The 21,420-nt window shown below is 36.5% G+C and overlaps 1 protein-coding gene across 1 annotated transcript in view; it reads left to right on the plus strand.

Moving 5' to 3' along the window:
• The window catches only part of LOC581982 (guanine nucleotide exchange factor DBS), a 128,614-nt gene that overhangs the window by 95,840 nt on the left and 11,354 nt on the right, over positions 1-21,420 (plus strand). The window contains exons 12-18 of the mRNA XM_030981845.1: positions 2,258-2,449; positions 5,934-5,948; positions 7,609-7,875; positions 17,329-17,438; positions 18,084-18,206; positions 20,314-20,496; positions 21,195-21,264. Of these exons, the coding sequence (XP_030837705.1) occupies positions 2,258-2,449; positions 5,934-5,948; positions 7,609-7,875; positions 17,329-17,438; positions 18,084-18,206; positions 20,314-20,496; positions 21,195-21,264 (960 nt within the window). The remainder of the gene's footprint in view (positions 1-2,257; positions 2,450-5,933; positions 5,949-7,608; positions 7,876-17,328; positions 17,439-18,083; positions 18,207-20,313; positions 20,497-21,194; positions 21,265-21,420) is intronic.

A 21,420-nucleotide genomic window follows, 5' to 3' on the forward strand; every position in this document is an offset into this window, starting at 1 on the left:
ATATAGATTATTCAAGTTTATATTTGTAACGTTAAAAAAAAAAAAACGGAAACCTATTAATGAAGACTGCTCAAGGGAGACAAGAAATGTTGTCTTTATAGAAAGGTGATCTTTATGTGCAGGTCACCTTTGTACATACATGTATTTCAATGAAAACTATTGTTCAAGGGAACCAAAAATATTGTCTCTGTACGCAGGTGATTTTCATGTATAAGTGGTCGCTAAAGCAGGTTTGAACGTTTAAATTTTTTAACATTCGAAATGAATATCTTCTGTTGGCGCCAAAAGACTTATACTTTAACACAGAGTTAATGCCCTTTTGGCTCTGAACAGATGATTTTTTGGGGGGTGAAATATGGCTAAGATAATTTTCAGTCATTCACTCATAAGTAAGGAATAGAAAAGAAGCCAAGGAAAGAAGATTAACTGAATTTGTTATTAGGATTAGCTCTATCCTGTCTTAATGTTTTTCACAAAAGTTCAGTGAACCCTCAACATTCCATTTCAAATTTTCTGAAGCTCTCTCTTAAGTCTCTTTCTCTCTCTCTCTCTCTCTCTCTCTCTCTCTTTCTCTCTCTTTTTCTCTCTCTGTGCAAAAGTCAATTCTGAGGACACACAGTGCGGTTTCATTTCAAGAAAACAGTTTATATGAATCATTGTGAATTGTTATCGTGTAATCATATTTTGAAATGATTAAATAATAAAGTTGTAACCTAGTTCTGGCCAGCCACGAACATAAACAAAGCGGTTAAAGTTGCTGAAATCCACATACCCTTTCCTTACCGTTTTTTCTGACAAGGTTACACATGTATCCATAGATCTTTTATCCTCTCTCGCTGGCGATTCCTATTGTGGACTTCTGAACTTTTAGCAATTTCACCCCCCCCCCCTTTTTTTTTCTTTATTTCCACTTATAACTCTGTAAATGCCAAACAAATAATCTCCCTGTGCCACATTTCATGTATCATTGGATAGATATACCTGAAGCTTTAACATTATTTTAATATTTCCAAAGCAAGTTGTCATGGAGCAGATCGAGACCAGAAATGGGTATAATTTGCAAAGCCATTGTTTTCCACAACGCAATCTTTCTCTATCGGTGCATGCCTGGGTCCTGTTGCACAAAACTTACCATTGATGATAACTTTGCCATCAATGGTAACTACCATGATGGAAACCATGATTTTGATTGGCTGTTGAGCCCTATAACCATGGTAGATGCCATTGATGGCAAAGTTACCATCAATGGTAAGTTTTATGTAACAGGCCCAGGTGTTTTGTGCAAAAGTGCACATGTGGCAAGCGAGCAAGCGACTGTAAAAATAGGCAAAACGAGCAACCAAATTGGCAACAAATTATATTAATTACAACCCCAGTCATAACACCGGTTCACGCACTTGTCTGAGGTAACGGAGAGAGGGTACGGAATTCATTAGGGGGAAGGAATTAGCACCTGTAATTGGTATCCGTTTGCCCCCCCTCCACTTTTATTTCCCGCGTTTGTACCCCTCCAAAGATTGACCTCGTTTGGGGCGGATTGTACGCTGGCTCCTGGCTATCAATTAACTACAGGTGGCAGCAGTCAAGCAGAGGGGACTCATTAACGCTGTTGGCAACTTTGGAAGAAGCAGAATATAAAAAGTTCATAGAAGCCAGTGGCCAATGTTCATAAGAGTAAACTCTAAATATATCTTTCATCTATCTTTAAAAATTTGCTGAGCCTAAACTTCTTTTTTTTTTTGGGGGGGGTCAATTTACATCTTTAAAAAATCAGACTAAAGTTAGTCCACTTTTAAATACATTCATGACCAATGATGTATTTTAATATTACTCTTATCCAAAAGGATGTTGTATGGGTGTGATTCATGTTGGCGGCATTTGGTTCAAATGAATATATTGGAAGTATATGCGATTTTACAATATTCAATGATTGTTTTCGCGGTTAAAATCGAGTCTAAAATGATGAAATTGTAAATAATAAATCTTTATGTTGTATAGCTCCCTTTCAAGACTGATATTACTTTAGCTCTCCTGTTTTTAACATGTACATGTGTGTTCCTCACCCTCTATCACCACATAGCAGAATCTTACTTCAGTTAATAACCCAAATTTCAATTTTGTTTTGGGAATGAATAACCGAGCCTTCGTTAAAATCCATTTCCTCTAGGGTAATACACAAAATTATCTGACCCCCTTCTCCCCACCTCTCTCTCTCTCCCTCTCTCCCTCTCTCTGCCCCCTTCCCCGTCTGTGCCAGGCTGATGATTGGTGTAGCGATGGCATGAAGCTTCTGGCCTCGCAGGAAATGGATCAGTCCCAGTCCAAAGAGGGAGCCGAGAAGTACCTGCGCCAGATCGACGAGGAGCTACGAAGGTTTCGGGAACTCAAGCTCAGCGACCCGCGAGAGTTCCGTCAGATGTTTGCGGATATACTCAGCGTCGAGGGGAAGGTAAGCGGGGAACTTTCTGAGATTTCTTTTCGTAGGATGATGCCTTTATTTTAATAACTGACTGTGATGTAAGCAAATGTATGCTTGTAGTTAATCAGCTAGGGGACCTCCAGCTTTATATCCTAACCAAGGTACTTGGTTATTGAGGATTAATGCCATGCCAAAGGATACTAGCGGGGAACTTTCTGAGATTTTTTTTCATAGGATGATGCCTTTATTTAGCTGACTGTGATGAAAGCAAATGTATGCTTGTCAATAAGCAGCTAGGGGACCTGCAGCTTTATGTCCTAACCATGGGACTTGGTAATTGAGGATTATGCCATGCCAAAGGATAGTAGCACGTTGACCTTGTTTCAAATCCTGCTGGCTACCACTGAGCCATCGCACATCAATTGTGTTAGTAACTTTGTATTTCCTTTCACATTACAACACCTATCCACTCATTAGCTTTATATTACAGTTGCCAGCATTTTTCCTATGAACTTTTCACTTTTCTTTGACCTTAGTTGTGTATCCAAACTGATCACCATTTAAACTCTTCTGAAATGAAGGTTTAACCACATAAGTCTTCTAAAGGAATATTCACTATATAACTTCAGCATTCTCTTGTGAATTTGTCTCAGTTTAAACAAGAGGAAACTTGAAAGAATACATATATGTTTCCAAATCATTTTTAAATGTGTATGAGTTGTGCAGTACGTCTTCTGATAACTTCAATGCCTATTTTTGTTGCATAGTGTACCCTTCAACAATATGTGACCTGACCCGCATTTATGTGATTGCTTCCATTTTTTAAAACTTTTGTGTGACCTTTCCTCAATCCCATAGAATGAAGTTTAATTACTTCAATAGCTACATGTATAGGAAACATTTATAGCAAGATTGTTGTTCACTTTCAATTCCTCTATTTTTTTCAACTTTTGTGTGATTTCTTTCCTCAATCCTATAGAGTTAATTATAATTAATTTAATAGCTACATAGGTAACATTTTTAGCAAGATTGTCGTGCACTTACTGTTCCTCTATTTTCAATTGTTCTGTGTCTTCCATTTATTTGTTGTTTGCTTTGATTGTTACATGTACATGAATGCATTCCAATATTAGATTTAAATTAATGTCAAATTGCTTTATATGTTTCACCCTTTATGAACATCAAATCTAATCAGTAAATATATGGTATCGTCTGCTGAGAGTAAGAAGGATGTTAACTCTGTCCTAAAGCCCCACCGCACTAGTTTTGCCACAAGGGATTAGACCTCCCTGCGTGGTCACTGACAGGTGGTTATCTCATCAAATCAGCTCTCAATTAACATAAGAAAAAGGGGATCATGGGAGACCAATGGTCACCAATTAGGCATTGTTTGCTATATAGAGGGCGCAAGTAGCTACCAGTAGTGCAGTGGGGCTTTAAAGCGTATGCGTTAACATCCTTCTGGCTCCAAACAGCCAACGTTTCATAATCTGTCAGAAAGTAAAGATTATTTCTTTAAGCCTGAGGTCCTATTAGCCAAATCTACTGGAAAAAAATGAATTGCGGGTATCAAAACCATGATTTAAAATTGTCATTTTAATAATAGTGACCTTGTTATACAAATAAAACAGTCAAGAAGTCAGAAAATCCTAGATGAAATACAATATTTATCATTAACTGGAATCACCAAACAAATATGATTAATTGCAAAATTTTGTGTAGCTCTTTTACCAGTCTATTGTCAGTGCATTTATGCTATTTCCTATGATTTTTATATTTTATTTTTGTATTGGATTTTCTATTCTTTATCTATGCTTGTTCCATAGAGATTATTTGTAAGTGAATAGTCAGCTAAAATTCTGGATGTATGTTCAAATTTCAAGGTTCCTTTTGTTTTTTCGGTGATGGGTTGCAAAAATGCTAGAAAATTCATTGATTTTTGCACTCATATATAGGCTTATATTTATAAACCCAAGAACCTTAAAATTGTATGCTTGATCCAATGAGAGAATTTGTTCTTCATATCATTTTGAAACTGAAATGAATTTATTTTCCTGATTTACAAATACATGTACTTCAAGAAAATACACCATGAATTGTTAGTTTCATTATAAGTTTGATTGAATATTTAAAGGAAGTGGGTTTATGAATATTATGTAATTTACATTTAGGCAGGTTTGAGAAGTTTTGCACCAATTGCATGCTGGGTAATTGCACAAAATGCTAAGTCTTAGTTTAAAAATATGGGAAGGGAGCATCATTTTGGATATGTACAAAAAGCGATAAATATCAGCATGCATTATTTATTCACATCATTTTAGGACTCAAATAAAGGATATTTTGAAGAGAATTACTACGGGTGTATGATAACAAAAGTGTTTCTGTCAAATGGATCGATTCGATAATTTAGTTTATTCAATAATTGAATTCTACAGGTGTCTAATTTTCATATTGCACGTAACATAAGCGTATTCTAATGCATAGACATGCTTCATGTACAGTTTTTCGCCACTATAGACAAGTTTGTGTGCAAGATTGCAAATTCTCAGGTATCAAAACTATTTATATATGCTGTATCATGCTAGGACCGGCAACTAAAAATAACTTTTGATGACACTTTTGACTCATATGCCAAGATCTTGTCCAGGAAATTAAAGCAGAAAATAAATTTGTAGTCCACAATCTCGGCCTTCTTCAACAATCATAGGCTTCATACCTTAAATTCATAAATTACTTAATATCCTGAATAAAAATTGCCAGGGGGACTCTAAAATCTAAATCAATTTCATTTGCTATGGATGTTTTGGATTAGTGTATGACTTTTTGACCATCCAGAGTTTGTGTTAGGCTCATACGATGAGCTGGGCTCATACGATATGAGCTGGGCTAAGGTGGGCTAACTGGCAAATTTTTTGTTTAAAAAGAAGATGCATACACTATACTGTAGATTTCAGGTCTGATACCATTGTGTGAGAAACGCAATCTATTGATAGTTTCCTTGTAGCAAGTCCACAGATTTTTATACCATTTTTACACGTTGAACATGTTTTTGTTGCATTATATACATGTATATGTGTATGCATTATCATGTCACCATGCTACGTTGTATTTTATTATATGTATATCTGACGTTATATTGTTCTTTGTCTATATCTTTCCCCTCCCGAATAACCTGGATTCCATGGGACATTTCTTTCTATTTCTTTCTCTTTTTTTCTTTTCTTCTTTGCTTTCCTTCTTTCTTTTCATGAATGCACACTTTTGGAATCACAACTTTTTCAATTATCTCTCTCTCTCTCTCTCTCTCTCTCTCTCTCTCTTACACACACTCTTGTTCTCTCTCCCCCTCTCTCTGTTTGTCTGTTGTGTTTTTTTTATTTTTTCCTGTCGCTACTTTCCATCTCTATGTCTATAAATCTCACTATCTTTCCATCCTTTTATCTTTGTCCCTCCCACCATCAACTCCTTCCTTCCTTCCTTCCTTCAATCCAATCGCTCCTTTTTGTCATCCAAGTTTGAGCGGCAAAAGGTAACTAGCGGGTATATGTACAGCACCTTGCTCTTTGCATAATTTATGTTGATTTGATGATGAGCCCCTCCCACAAAATGCATTATTCATGAGGGCATGAGCTCATGCATGTAACTTTGCACCCTTTGTATAGTTGATTTGATTTTTCTCTTCTTTTTTGTTGTTTTTGTTAAGCTCCACTTTGCTTTTTGTCATCCTCTTTCATTTACTATATTTGTAGCTTTACATATTGTAATCAAGCTCATTGTTTTATTTTCTTTATTTTTAGTTTGCTGATATTTCTAACATTGATTTTCATTTTATTAAATGAGAGGGAAAGAGACAAGAAGAAAAATGAAACAGAAAGGGTAAGAAAGAAGAACAGGAAGAAGACACATTTTGAAGGGAGAAGAAGAAGAAGAATGTAGTTTTAGTTTGAGCAGGAGAAAAGGGGGAAAAGAGAAAGAAGCTCAAATAAATGATGAGAAACAAATTGATGAAAGCAGTCAGATTGCATGTAGTATTGATTTTTCTTATGATTTTTTTTTTTTTTTGGGGGGGGGGGGGTAAATGGTTTTAATTTCGAAGTGTACATTTTCTTTTTCTCTAACCTTATATTTTTATCCATGACTATGAATTCTTATTCTGTATTTAGTCTCAATTTCCCATTTTTTTCAATTTTCTTTTAAACATTGGCATTTACGATATTTCATTAATTTTATGTTTTTATATTTTCTTCTTTGTTCCAGCATGCTTTACCAACGAATATGATTGGCTGCATCATTTTCTCATTTCTACATTTGATTAATTCATTGCATTTTACTTTTATTTTCCTCTTCAAATTCTTGTCAAGACTATAATGTGATTTGCATTTTGAAAGATTTCCATTTTCATTTGCATGTTGCTATGCTTCCAATTTGATTTCATTTTTAATAGATGAAATAGATAAATGTAGATGTCCAAAATGGTGGATAAATATTAAGCTCTTAGATGGTCATTCATTAGTATTTTTATCTCAATTGAGATTAACCATTTTAGTTTGGTTTGATTTTAATTGTGTACATGTCATTGATAGACCTGAGCAAGTTCAAATATCTTGGCTGTCCAGTGTTCCATATCACCCAGTATTATGCCTTTGTGAACATATATTAACATTGTTTTTTTAGTCATTTTAGTACCTTTTTGGTCTAGTCTAGGCTCTCGTTGGGCTATTTTAATTAAAAATTAATGCAATAAACACGTCTACTAACATCTTAGATATGGTCAGGAACATTTGGGATCTGAAATTATAATTGAACTTGCCCAAGCGTAGAACTACATATAGATACACATACAATACGTTTGAGAATATCAATGACGAACGTTCATGTAGCATTGTGGTAGACTATCAGTAGTACAGTCATGTAAGCGTTTTTGAACATTTTTATTTTTTGATAGTTAGGATTACTAAACAGAAATTTACCCTGTCGCATACTTACAATGAAAAGGATATTATACTGTTCATCTATGAACTGTGAACAGTCTTTGTGTTACTTTAATTTCAAGTAAAGAATGTTATAGTTTCTGTTATGACCAAACAAAAATAAATTATCAAGAAAGAATGTAATTTGTACAATCAGTGTTTTTTTTTAATATTATTTTAATTACTTCCTTTGAATGTTTCTATCCCATTCTCTCAAAGAATCTGGTAAGAGAAGCTGTGACAAAGATGGAAGATGTCAGGTCGCTTTTCCAGAAGCGCCGGGAAGGCCTGAAGAACATCATCGCCAAGTTTGAGAGGCCGATCGTCAAGATGGCCCCCGTGGCCCCCCTCCAGCACTCGCCCCACTCCTCCACCTCGACCACGCCCCACAGCTCGCCCTCCGGAGGCAGGCTGGGTGTCCCCCACAACGGCACCTCCGCCCCGGTCTCGCCCAGGCAGAAGCATAAAAAGGGCAAAGGGCAACGGGTAAGATATACCAATAATGCAATGATTTTCGATACTCACTTCCTTCATATATTCTGTTTGGAGCCAGCAAGGGCATTAACACTGTGTTAAGGTGTATATATGAAAGATGTTCATGCGTGGGTATATAGTCTTTCGTGAAGTAGACAACTTGGCGATTACTCCCGATCACTACATAACACTGAGCCAATAGGTATTACGCTCCCGTGCGTACGTTCGTGTGCTGCCCTCTATATACCCACGCTTGAGCAACTTTAAAGTTGACGCCCACATGGCTCAAAGTATGCAATACCTTCAACAAATTCATGATATTGTTTAGAAAAGTCTAGAATTTTAAGACTTCATTCCCATTTAAAGATATGTAAGGGACAAAAAATGTCACCATTTAGGTTATTTTCTACTGCAAAATTTTGTCTTTTAAGCATCACCTTGACATCATTCTAACTCCAAGCAGACCATTTCTTGGATTCGGTCGATCAAGAAAAAGTTTTCTGTTCGGAGCCAGATGAACATTAATTCATATACATGTACTTTAACACTCAGATAGTGCCTTTCTGTCGCTGAACAGACAATATTTTTAATGTGGCATTACAACCGTTGTTTATATTTTTCTCCTAACTTTTATGCAAGAAGGCAAATATATAGCATTCATGTAACTCAATTGCATGCTTAGAAGACATGAGATAACTTTACTAACCCTATTAAAAAAGGCCGCTTCAATTAAAGGCTCGTTTGAAACATTAACATACATCTCAATTCAGAGAGAAAGAGACACACAGAGAGGGAGGGAGGGAGGGAAGGAGGGAGGGGGTTGGACAGATAGAGAGAGCAAAATAGAGTTATGTAAATTAATTAAACACATTATTTTCCTGTCTTTTCTCATTTAAAAATGCAGCAAATGTTGTACATAGAATGTTTGCTTGTTAGAATTTTAAAAAATACAATTCCCCTAGTTAAAATTCAAATAGAACCATTTATAATTTTCAAATGATATGTACATTGTATCATTATTATTAGTTGAATATTTCGTTTTATTTGAATGACTTTAGATCATTCTTATCTCTTTTTTTATTTGATTTTGACTGTCTATTCTTTTATTATTTTGATTCTTTCGTTACAATTAGCTTCACCCATGGACTGACTACCAGCCTGTATTTTTCACTGATGTTAGTCAGGTCTGCTTGTTCAAATTCAAACTTGCAACAAAATAAGGAACAAATAAATAAATAAATCATTTTGGAGACATTTTCTATCTTTCTCTTCTTACATGTATTTTTCTGGGTTTTTTTCCCCTTATGGTTCTGTTGCCAAAATAAGCCAAGTATAGTTGAGGTATAAACCAATAGACAATATTTTTTTTAATTATCTAAGACAACCATTTTTTGCAGTAGGAAACTGTTGTGAAATGCAAAAAGTGCGCAATTTTTTTGGGAAAAGTATTAAACAACTTGGTTGTAACTGACAGTTTCATACATTTCACACTGACATAATTATATAAATGTACATTTGTAGTTTTGAAACGATTTTCCAAATTGTACTTGGCTTATTACGTTTCTTTTTCCTATTTGCATGCGGGGAAATGCTGGATTTTTTTTTTTAATTTCCTGCAAAAAATAGATCTCTCTTAAAAATTTTAGCAAAGCAGGATTTCAATGATAGCATTACATTTTGTAGTGTTCACAAAAGTTGAAGTTTAGGGAAGTGCAGGGAAATTTGACCAAAGCAGGATTTGAATGATATTGAGCATTTCATTTTGTAGTGTTCACAAAAGTTGAAGTTGGAAACTTTTTGGGAAGTGCAGGATAATTATTTTCTTTTTTTTCTGACGCAAATGATTTGAATGATATTGAGCTGTTCATTTTGTTGTGTTCACATTACATTAAAGTTGGGTACTTTGGGGTTAGTTACATGTATATATATTTTTTCTTTCAGCTGCTTTCGTTTTGTAATGGTGGGTTGTGTGGCAGTTCATATAGTTTTACTTGCATTTGCTAAAGGAAAAGCCAGATAGTGCTGTTGGGGTTCATGATACTGATTTAGGTGCTTTAAGATATTGATATTAGGTGAGATTTTCAAACATTGTTTTGTCTTGGTTCACCAACTAAGTGCATTCTTTCATAAACAGTTTTAATATTAAATACTCAATTTTGTTGTTGTTTAGAAGTTAACACCCGGCAACAAGGGATTTGTAATTTTGGGATGGATGCTTTCTTCTTTTTCTTCAACTTTTGATCGTTGTAATCTTAGTTTTCAGATTATTTTTTTTTAAATTTCAACTTTAAAACAAATTTTTTCTTAAAAAGAAAATTGGTATAAAATCATCAGAGCAACTACACGCTTCAAAAATTTCACTCCATGCTTTCATTCGTTTGACATTCGGGAATGATTGAATTATTTTTCATTTCATGCTCAATTTGGTATCAGTTTTCGACAACTTTCGTCACCCAGATTTCAGCTTCTTTGTATCTATCTGACTCACCGTCACTGTAGGGTTTAGCCACTTTATAAATAGACCGATACAGCAAGGTGGAGGTATAGCTAGAGATAGAAAATGACATCAGTAGAGAGTGAATGATAGTATGAGAGAGAGAGACAAAGGGGATGTGATTCAGTGAGAGAGAGAGAGAGAGAGAGAGAGAGAGAGGGGGAGAGGAGAAAGTGATAAAACATCTTGGTATTCTAAGCTATTTCAAAATAATGATGTAGATTAAATCTGGATGTAGACTTTCATGATTGCTCACCTTAGTTAACAGAAGACCTTAGATAGAGACTGAAGAGAAACAATCTATAAGATAGAGATAAGAGAGAGAGATCAAGAAGTAGATATATGTAGAAACAAAGAGAAACAAGTCTTGAGAAAGTGAAGGAGGGACAAAGAATGACAAAACAGATTGAAAGAGAGAGCATTAGAGACAGAGAAAGTGCAAGCAGAGATAGAGAAAGAGAGAAAAGAGGAGAAAGACAGAGAAGAGACAGAGAAAGAGCAAGAAGAGATAGAGAAAGGGAGAAGAGACGGAGAAACAGACAGAGACAGAAAAAGAGACAGAGAAAGAGATAGAGAAAGAGAGAGAAAAGAGACATAAAAAGAGGGAAGAGACAGAGAAAGACAGAGAGAAGAGAGAGATAAGAAGACAGAGAAAAGAGACAGAGAAAGAGACAGAGAAGAGACAGAGAAAGAGATAGAGAAACGGTGAAAGAGCAAGAGAAGCAGATAATTAGAATAGGAAGCTGATTCAGTGTTGTCAGGAACAGGGCTTGCATGTGTCCAGGTATATCTTCACTGCCAATCACATTAACCCTCTGACTCTGGCCCATACTGTAGCCCTCCCAAGACACCCATTCCACAGTCTGTGGTTCGACTCAATAACTTTTGATCCCAAACCCTCATAAATAAACCAGATGCTTGAATAGAAAGGGGGAAATGTCTGTAATTACTGCATCTTATTTGTTGCAAGATCATTTAATTATTACTGCGTTCGATGCCAGGATTTTAAAAATTGAAGTAACCTTTAAAATCCTTAAATTGGCAACACGCTGAGAGGTTCAAAAACATTGTATTTCTATAAAAATTGGAAATTTCTCATCTTTTTGACAAAGACTTTACAAAATTGTAAATTGTTTCAGAGACCTTACATTTTACTAGAACAATGTAGAAGTGTCTTTGTCGAGTGGATATGTCAGCGGACTGTGGATCACAAGGTCCGCGGTTCAAGTCCCACCGCGGCACTAATGTCCTTTGGCAAGACATTGATCTACATTTGCCACTCGAGACCCAGGTGTTAAATGGGTACCTGGTAGGATGCGAACGCTAATGTGGTTTGATTAGCAATGGCGCTTGTAAAATGGCGACTGGCTGGAATGCTCCCCAGGGAGTGGAGAATGTGCATACCTTGTGTGCAGGTAAGCATGAATCCGATGACCGGGGTATTATCTGTAAAATAAAGCGCATTGAGAGGGCCTGCGGTCCTGAAATACGCTATATAAGGACGAACTATTATTATGTAGCGATAAGAGAAAAATATGTTTGTTGCCAATTTGATGATCAACATAACAAAAATCCTGTCCTGAATGCATGGTGGTGCTCGAGGCTTTATAGGGTGACCACTGAACAGTCCTGGCATTCTATAAGTTAAGTAGGATGAGTCGCTCGTCTGCTTTGCTCGTGATCCTTCCTAGTGTCTTCCGCCCAGATGATTGTTAGGGTTGTCATCGTTATAGTTGGACAAAGGGCAGTAGGATTTTGACCACATAGCTTTAGAAGCTCCTGTATAACCACAGGTGATTATACACTGCCTTTCTTTAGGACATCTCTTTGACTCCTCTTTTTGTTGCATACCCCCCCCCCCCCCCTCCTCTATTCTTATTCCCTTCCTTAAAAAAAGGGCTCATTTAGCGATTTAATTTTGAAAGAAAATGTTCACTTGTTTTTACTAATGACTTTTGTAATAGATTACAATCATCATACCTCTCACCTGGCTAACTTCTATTCATTGTGCGGTCGGGTGGTCGCGTTACACGACCTTTCATGAGACAAAAGCGGAAGATGACGCGACCTTTCGTAGAATTGTCATAGGGCTATCACAAAGTGTGGGGTTCATTGGACCAGACCGTTTGTAGATGAGAGGGGTTTATTTCACAAAGATTACCCCTGAAATTTCGTGAATAAAGGGGCATGTTTTCACAAAAGGTTTGGTAATGTGATGATTCTAGGTAAGCCCTCTCTCCCATCATCATTCCTTTCCATAAAACAATCAAAACAACCTGAAAAAGAATTAATCGTAAAAGAAAAGGTTAATTGTTTTATTAAATTACCATCATATTGATTCTAATGTACATCATGTGCATAAAGAAAAACACAGACTTTGGTTTCAAGGTTGAGCTATTAATTAAATGAAGTAAATTTTAAAGTACAGTGTTTGAGAAGAAGTAATAATGGATACATACATGATGTAGCATGAACATTCTTCTTATTGTTACATTAAAAAATTCCTTGAATCTTTCTTTATATTTTTTATTTGTTTAATAATAATAATAATATTGGATTCTTATATAGCGCACGTTTCGACCTTGCAAGGTCCTCAACATTACCCAACTATGCTAGGCTGCCTATTTCGACGCTCACAGCATTTTAAGGAATTCCTTCCTACCGGTACCCATTTAACACCTGGGTGGAGAGTGGCAAATGTAGATCAATGTCTTGCCAAAGAACATTAGTGCCGCGGCGGGACTCGAACCATTACGATGTCACTGGCAATGAACAAAATATGAACCGAAAACCCTATTCTTGATCCAAAAAAGAAGAGTAAAGAAAATCAATCAAGATGTTCCACATGATGGATTGAATGTGATCATTATGTCTCTCCATTCCATTTCAGTTTGGCTCAATTGCTGCTGCATTTAATTAACTTCTAAGATGTGGTTATTAATTATAATCCTTAATAATGGGAAACAACTCTTTTTTATTCCTTAGTTTTGTTTTTGAAGAAATTTGAAAAAGGCCACCGGCTTTCACGTCCCGACGTGACCTGCGGCCGAAACTGATCAAATTACGGCAAAATCTGTGATAGTCATCATGGGGTATTAGCGGATTTTGACAAGTTTTCTTTTCACCCCTCTGCTTCGTTAGCAAACCCTCTCGAGTCCATCTCAAGCACCAAATCCACTTTAATATCTTGCTTCCTCGCTGTCAAATCCATGGATGGAAAAACGGTGGAGATGGCAAGACAAGTTCTGTCTGGGAATAACTCACCATGTTGCTTTGTTTTGTTGTTGAGGGTCTCTTGTTTCGTGTGTGAGCATTGGCAATCAATCAATTATGAGCTAGCGAAGGAGCAGGGTGTGAGTCATAACTATGTATTAGTGGGACTAAGTAGTTACAAATTCAAGTATGAGGCAACTATTGTATCATATTACAATGCAGTGTAAGCATTTTTTTCTCCTTGTATTGTTTATCATTCCTGTTAAACTCTATGATATATTCCTCAGAAACTTTGGGGTTTTTCAACAGAAAATATGGCACTGTTTAGATGCTATTAGTTATCATCACCGTCATCATCGCATCACTTTGTTGCTAGATCAACTCTTCTGTTTGGATCCAGAAGGGCTTTAACCGAATATCATTTCACACAGAATTAATTCCCTTTCAACTCCAACAGGCAAAGTACCTTCTATAGATAAGTAGGTAGTGGTAGAAGTAATGTCTGTTGTAACATTATGGTGTCTACTCTTCTTTAAAATGTAGTTGATGTTACCGCTTTTACTTCAAATAATGCTTCTAATTTGTATAACTATGTTTTCCACGTTTTAAAGACCAGTGCTAAATTTAAAAGCGATGCATTATGGAAAGATAGATTCACTTCTGATACAACACTCCATATTAACTCCCAGAAATGTTGAGAATTGATCGCAGTATCAAAGAATTAATGCAAGACTAGAGTATTCTCTATCCAGATTTCATGGGTGCCTCAGCATAATGCTCCGGTCTTCATTTCATCAAAGCTGTATGGTTAATGTTTAGGTTGCATTTGGCTTTTAAGTTAAGCTTGGGGTAAGGGTTAGGTACAGTGTTTGGTCAAGGGTTGAAGTTAGGAATTGGTTAGCGTTGGAACGATTTTCACTGGAGCATTTGTCTTAATGGCAAACATTTCAAGGCTTAGCTGATTTGTAGCAATCATCGCTAGATTCGATTGTCCTTCTCATCTCTTCTCTCTGTTAATGAATGTTTGTGTTTGCAACCATTTGTTCAGAGCCAGAAGGATGTTAACCCCTATACTTTAACATAAAGATATACATCCTCTTGCCTGTATAAGTTTGCGGCAAGCTTGCAAGAGCTTTAGATTGCGCTCCTGCAAGCTTGCAGCAAGTTTGTTGTAAGATTGCGAGCAAGTTTTGCAAGCATAAATTTTTAATGCAAACTTATTAAGATTGCCACAAGCTTGCTGCAAGCTTAAGTTTCTGTATGGGTAATTCGCTTCTGTCTTTATCAAAGCAGATACAATGTCCTTTAAACCTCATCCGCTAGATATCTCGGAAAGACGCTCCTCTGGAGTCTTGCAAGGAAATGTTTCCAAACTGTTGCATGACTAAACCCAGCCTGCCCAGGGTTGGTTAACCTCAACCTTAGGAATAAGAAGTGAAGGCTTTCTTTAGCATTGTTTTCATTAATAAGAGTGACAGGGGAATGATAAAGAGCAGGGTTGAATGCAGCGAGTTGCCCCCCTCCCCCTTCCCCCTACCTTGCGACGGCCACCACCTGTTGCTCTTGACTGCATTGTTTACTGTGAATAATGGGTGATTGTTGCGAGAAATGTACTCCCACGACAACTTGACTGCAACTTTGTTCATTGTGATGGGAGACAGAAAGGGGTAAAAGAGGTAAAAGTTGCGATGAATGAAATTCCCTTATGCCTCCCAGCAGACAATGCAATTACACTGCATTCGCCCCTCTCTTGTTTACTATCTATCCTTCTCTCTGTCTGTATCCCCTGTCTGTCTCTGTCCCTCTTTCCTTTCTTTCTCATCTGCGTTCGTTCGTGTGAACCTTCACTTCAAGAAAACCGCAAAGTTTACAACCACAATTTAAACTTAAAGTTTAAGGACACTCTTGTGAGTCTAGTTATTATTAAAAGTCTGTTTACTACTGTGATATGCATCTCTCCCTGGCTGTTATCAATAGAGGGCTCCAGACAGCCACATTCAGATTTAATGTCCTGCGAGACAAAAGATACACATACCCAAATCCAGGGGGTTGGGGCGAGGAGGGGTAAAAGCGGAAAAGGGTTTGAAAGACGATGTGAGGTCTATCCTGTATAAAAAACTATCAAGGTTTATTGACTGAGTGAGTCAGAAAGAAAAAGCTAGACGTGAAAGACAACAGCTAGGACACAGGGGTGGTCATCAAAGTCCTCAGTGTGGACACATTTATATGATGAGCAAAATTGTGTCAAGAAAAACATTTAAAGGATCACAGAAATTAGATAATAATTTCTTGTACAAAACAATGACCAAAACATTATTTGCTACATTAGATGCCTCAGGGTTAGTTAGTCCCTGGAAGTTCTCTGGACTGTCTGCGTGCGCTACATTTGCCGGAAGGCTGTTCCATTCTGGGATAGAACGTTGGGCAAATGCAGACTTGTCTATGGCGCTTTTGGCTTGGTGCATCTGGAAGGTGATGTTATGGTGCTTCCGTGCTCTTGATTTGTTAAAAGAAAACAATGCTTTCAAGGAAATGGCAGAGAGACCATAGACTTTCTTGTGCACCTTAATGAGAGTTAACCTTTGTTTTCATCATGAGCAGGTTTAAAGAGTAAACACTATTCATATTATTACTATCCATATAGATAAGGCTCAAACAAGTATACCCTAGAGTTTTTGTTTGTTGGTTTGTATGTTTTGGGTCTTTTCAGTAAATTGGTTTTGGGGGAATTTTCTAGATGCTCAGCAACATGTAGAACCATTTGGCGTAAACATGTAGTGGTTTCTTAGCATCATTTTTGCTTATCCATTGTCATAATTCTTGTACAAAAAAAGACTCTTATCATTTTTCCTTCTCTTTACCGTACCTGCATGCTATAAAATTGGTGGGGGCAAGGAGTTCATTAATTTCACTTTTTAGAATAGTTTTCATGATGAATTTTGCTGAGTGAAATGGATGTGGTGTGAAATAGGAATATCTGCAAACAACTTAATTAACAAAATTGTGCTGCATACTTTGGGAAAAGCAACATGGAAATTCATGCACATGCGCATGCGTGGAATAGCAAGTTAGAATATTGTAGAACAGGGACCCTTTTCACAAAGCCTTTTTCAATGACAAATGACAAAAATCAGTGACAAATCTGCTGATAACCAATCAGAAGGAAGGATTTCAGTAGCTTATAACGAAAAATGTCATTTGTCACTGATGACAAGTTTTGTGAAATGGGGCCCTGATTTTTCTAAAAATGAATGTATCATCTGTAGAGGACCAGAAGGGCGCTAACTCTTTAAAATATATATATGTACATGTATGGATGAGTTAACACCCTTCTGGCTCTTCACAGGCAATCTATAGAAGAGCATAATTATATAAACACAAGTTGGCAACTCTGTGACGTATGTTAATACGAGGTCCCCTCCCAATTGCCTGTACTTAGAAAACTTCAAAAATTATATTTTCCCTTGGGAAAATGATCAATCATACATTCACTGTAAATATAGTTATAGATGGATATATATTAGATTTAAAAAGTACCATAATTAGTTGTCATATATAGATCCAACTTATTCATTTAAAAAATAAATTCATTATAGTTTTTTAAGATAATAGAAGGACATATAGATTGAGTGCCATAATTTGTTGTCATATAGACCCAACTTATTTATTTATAAAATTCATTCACTCTCTGTTATTCTTTCAAGAAACAATGATTTTAATCTCCACTTTCCCTCTTTTTCTCTCCTGTTCATCTTCAGTTGGACCGTAAGATCGAGATCATCCGCGACGACTCTCAGCCCATGAGTTTCAGCAGCGACGGGGAATTCCAGGATGAAGTGGATTGCAACTCTCTCAGTTATAAGCGCAGGTAGAATTACGTGACGTTTAAAAGCCCTTGTCTTATTAATGAAACTGATTTTTTTTTTTTGGGGGGGGGGGCATAGGTTTCGTTGAACCATTAATTATACAGTTGTGAAATCATTTTTAATCTATTTGTAAGGATATTGTCTCGGTTAGTAAAGCAGAAAGACTCAATAACCTAAAAGCACATTGAACAAATTCTTAGTCAAATTAATAAGCCTGTAACTAATTTTAAAAAATATATAAAGTTAGTGTAGTAGTTACCGATATTGAGCATTTTTATGGACATTTTTCAGTTTGATTTATATTAAAAAATCTTAATGAGATAACTAGATTGAAATATAATAAAACTGAATAGTTGTCTGCCATCTGTTGATTATATCAAATGCATTTTTATGATTATTGTTTTTTTTAAATTGAGTTTAAGAGTAATGGTTACAATGTTTTCTCACTCTTTTAATTCAAGCATAATTAATTGTGTATATCGATTGAAGTCGATACATGTATACATTATACATATATGTTCACATAATTGCATGGATATTATTAGAACCTATAATCATTGCACTGATTTAGAATATTTAAAAGTTGTTAATCCTTTCCTTGCACCTCACCGCCATCTTGTTTCCTCTGTATCCCGTTCTGTGTGAAGAATCCTCATGAAAATGGGTGTGTGTCCCAAGTCCTACGCTCACCAAGACAACGGGTTCCATCACTTCGTAATGGAGAAGAACCACTCCAACTCCTTTAGATCCCTTGCTCAGTATAAGCTGAGGTCAGTCTGCCTCCCTCTGTGCCTGACTGCATCTAGGCTTGCCTGCTCGACTATATGCTCAGCTCTGTACACGACTGCGTGCACGACTCACTGCATGGTTGGCTTGCTGCTGCCTGTTTGTCCTGTGTGTTTGCATGTCTTTGATTTCATTAACCCATGGCACACACAAACCAATTGGTCCATGTGTTAAGCCTATGGGAATGAAAGAATTCAGTAGTCTTTGGGTTAGATACATATCCGCTCGACCAAGACACCTCTACACGGATCTAAGAAAGCAAAGAACCACATAGACAACAGCATGAACAGCATGTGCTTGATAGTGGCTCGAATGGCCTGATTTTTTGTTTTGTTTCCCTGCTAGTTCTGTTTGTAAAGTCTTGAGCACTACGAAATTAAAATCGAATCCATTTTTCCTTACAGGATATTAGGATGTATCTTTTTTTAATTTTTTATGAATAGTCTTCACTTGTGCATATACACATGTATGTCACTGATATGACATTATGCATACGTTACATGGAGCATGGTTTTAGAGCATGCAGCGATAAAGTTGTTTCACAACAAATTGAAAGTGTTCACAACAAACGGAAACTGTTTACAACAAATTGAGTCTGTTCACTCGCAACAAATTGAGACTGTTCACTCACAACAAATTGAGACTGTTCACTCACAACAAATTGAGTTTGTTCACTCACAACAAACAGAGATTGTTCACAACAAATTAAGTCTGTTCACTCACAACAAATTGAGACTGTTCACAACAAAAAGAGACTGTTCACTCACAACAAATTGAGTTTGTTCACTCACAACAAACAGAGACTGTTCACAACAAATTGAGTCTGTTCACTCACAACAAATTGAGTCTGTTTACTCACAACAAATTGAGTCTGTTCACTCACAACAAATTGAGTTTGTTCACTCACAACAAACAGAGACTGTTCACAACAAATTGGGTCTGTTCACTCACAACAAATTGAGTCTGTTTACTCACAACAAATTGAGTCTGTTCACTCACAACAAATTGAGTCTGTTTACTCACAACAAATTGAGTCTGTTTACTCTCAACAAATTGAGACTGTTCACTTACAACAACTTGAGACTGTTCACTCACAACAACTTGAGACTGTTCACTCACAACAACTTGAGACTGTTCACAATAAATTGAGTCTGCTCACTCTACGAATTGAGACCGTTCACTCACAACAAATTTAGACTCGAATAGAAATCCTGCAGTTTTCAGATGATATGACCCACTTTTAGACCAAATATTTGCTTGGTATTAAACTTTTGGTTCATTATTTGGGGGCCTACATTTTGTGTATTAAAACTTTAAAAGTTTTGTATAAATTGGACATTGCAGCATCATGCATGAGCATCTTTTGATAGCATTCACAGATTGTCTTTGGAATAGACAGAATAAGCATAGGATATGTTATGAAGATACAATACCTTTTACCCGATATACCTTTTATGCAGATATTGTTTATTTTTAAATCTGTTGCCAGCTCTGTGTCAATTAATATTGTTGAGACAAACAGAAAAGAATGCCAATAGTGCAATGATGCATTATAACAAAAATTGTCTTTTTGGAACCACAATGGTTGTTTACAGACGATACTGTATGTTCTCATCATTGTGTTGTGCATGTACTTTGAGGTTACTAGTAGTAGAAATTATCCGTGGAGAAAAAACTCCAGTAATCATTTCACTTTCTACTCTTTCTGAAAAACCATGTCTTTGAAATCCTTGACCAAAGTTATGTATTTTGCATGCTCACTGCTCCCAAATCCATCTTCCAAAGATTTCCCATCATATGTTGCTGCAGTGACCACCTCATGATGATATTTCAATCATTACTTTAGAATTAAAAAATGAACTTTTTATGTTAAGCCCCACTGCACTACTTATAGTTACTTGCACCATCTATACAGCCAACAATGCCTAAGCGTTGCCTGTTGATCCCCCATGATGCCCTTTTTCTTATGTTGAATGAGAGCTGATTTGATGAGATAACCACCTGCCAGTGACCTTGCAGGGTGGTCTAATCCCCCTGGTCAAAGAAGTACAGACAGGCTTTAATATTTGCATTATTTTGTTTATTAAACAGGCATGTGATCAAGGAGTTGATAGAGACAGAGAAGATCTACGTGAAGGAGTTAGAGGCGGTTTTAAACGGCTACATCAAGCAGATGGATAGCCCCGCCTTTGCGGGACAGATCCCTCCCTCGCTGCAGGGCCACACAGACGTACTATTTGCCAACTGGGAGCAGCTCTACAACTTCCACAAAAAGTGAGAGACGATGAGGGGAATGAGTCGGTGATGGTGGTATTGTTTCTAGTGGGGATGGTGATGAGGGAGTAGTTGGATGATGATGATGATAATGATGGTGATGATGATGATGGTGGTGATGATGATGATGATGATGATGATGATAATGATGGTGATGGTGGTGATGGCAGTGATGATGATGATGATGATGATGATGATGATGATGAAGGTGGTGATGGCGGTGATGATGATGATGATGATGATGAAGGTGGTTTTATTGTGATTTTGATGATGAATGATGATGGTGATGTTGATGGTGTGGACGGTGATGGTGATGGTGACAGTGATGGCGATGATATGGTGACGATAGTGTTGATGATGATGATGATAATGATGGTGACAGTTATGATGATTGTGGTAGTGGTAATGACGGTAATGGTGATTTTTGTTGAAGAGGAGGAGGAGGAGGAGGAGGAGGAGGGTGGCAATGCATGATGATAACCATGATGATGAAGATGATTGCAATTTTGAGAGTAGTGATGTAGATGGTGATAATGATAATAGTTCTGCTGTTTTTGATGCTACAATGTACGTCTAATAATGATAATGTGCTGACCTAAATGTATGTATGAGGGTATTCATGTAAAATTATCATCAACTGATGTTAATGATTTTTATATTAAAGTCATATGATATTTATATTTCTTCTTTAAAAACAGTAAATTCTTGGTAGAACTGGAGAATTACAGAAACACACCCACCCTTGTCGGCAAGTGCTTTGTAGATATGGTAAGTATGATACACATTTATATATTTTTAATCCTTTTTTTCCCCCTTTTTTTAATAAATAATTCATACATATTTGTTTATGGAGATTCAAGCTACCAGTATTATATAGTTTATGTTATTTTCTATCATATTTCTTCTTTTTAAAGAAAATGCTCT

Source organism: Strongylocentrotus purpuratus, unplaced genomic scaffold (genome assembly GCF_000002235.5).
Source record: "Strongylocentrotus purpuratus isolate Spur 01 unplaced genomic scaffold, Spur_5.0 spur5_scaffold_12, whole genome shotgun sequence".
Lineage (NCBI taxonomy): Eukaryota > Metazoa > Echinodermata > Echinoidea > Camarodonta > Strongylocentrotidae > Strongylocentrotus > Strongylocentrotus purpuratus.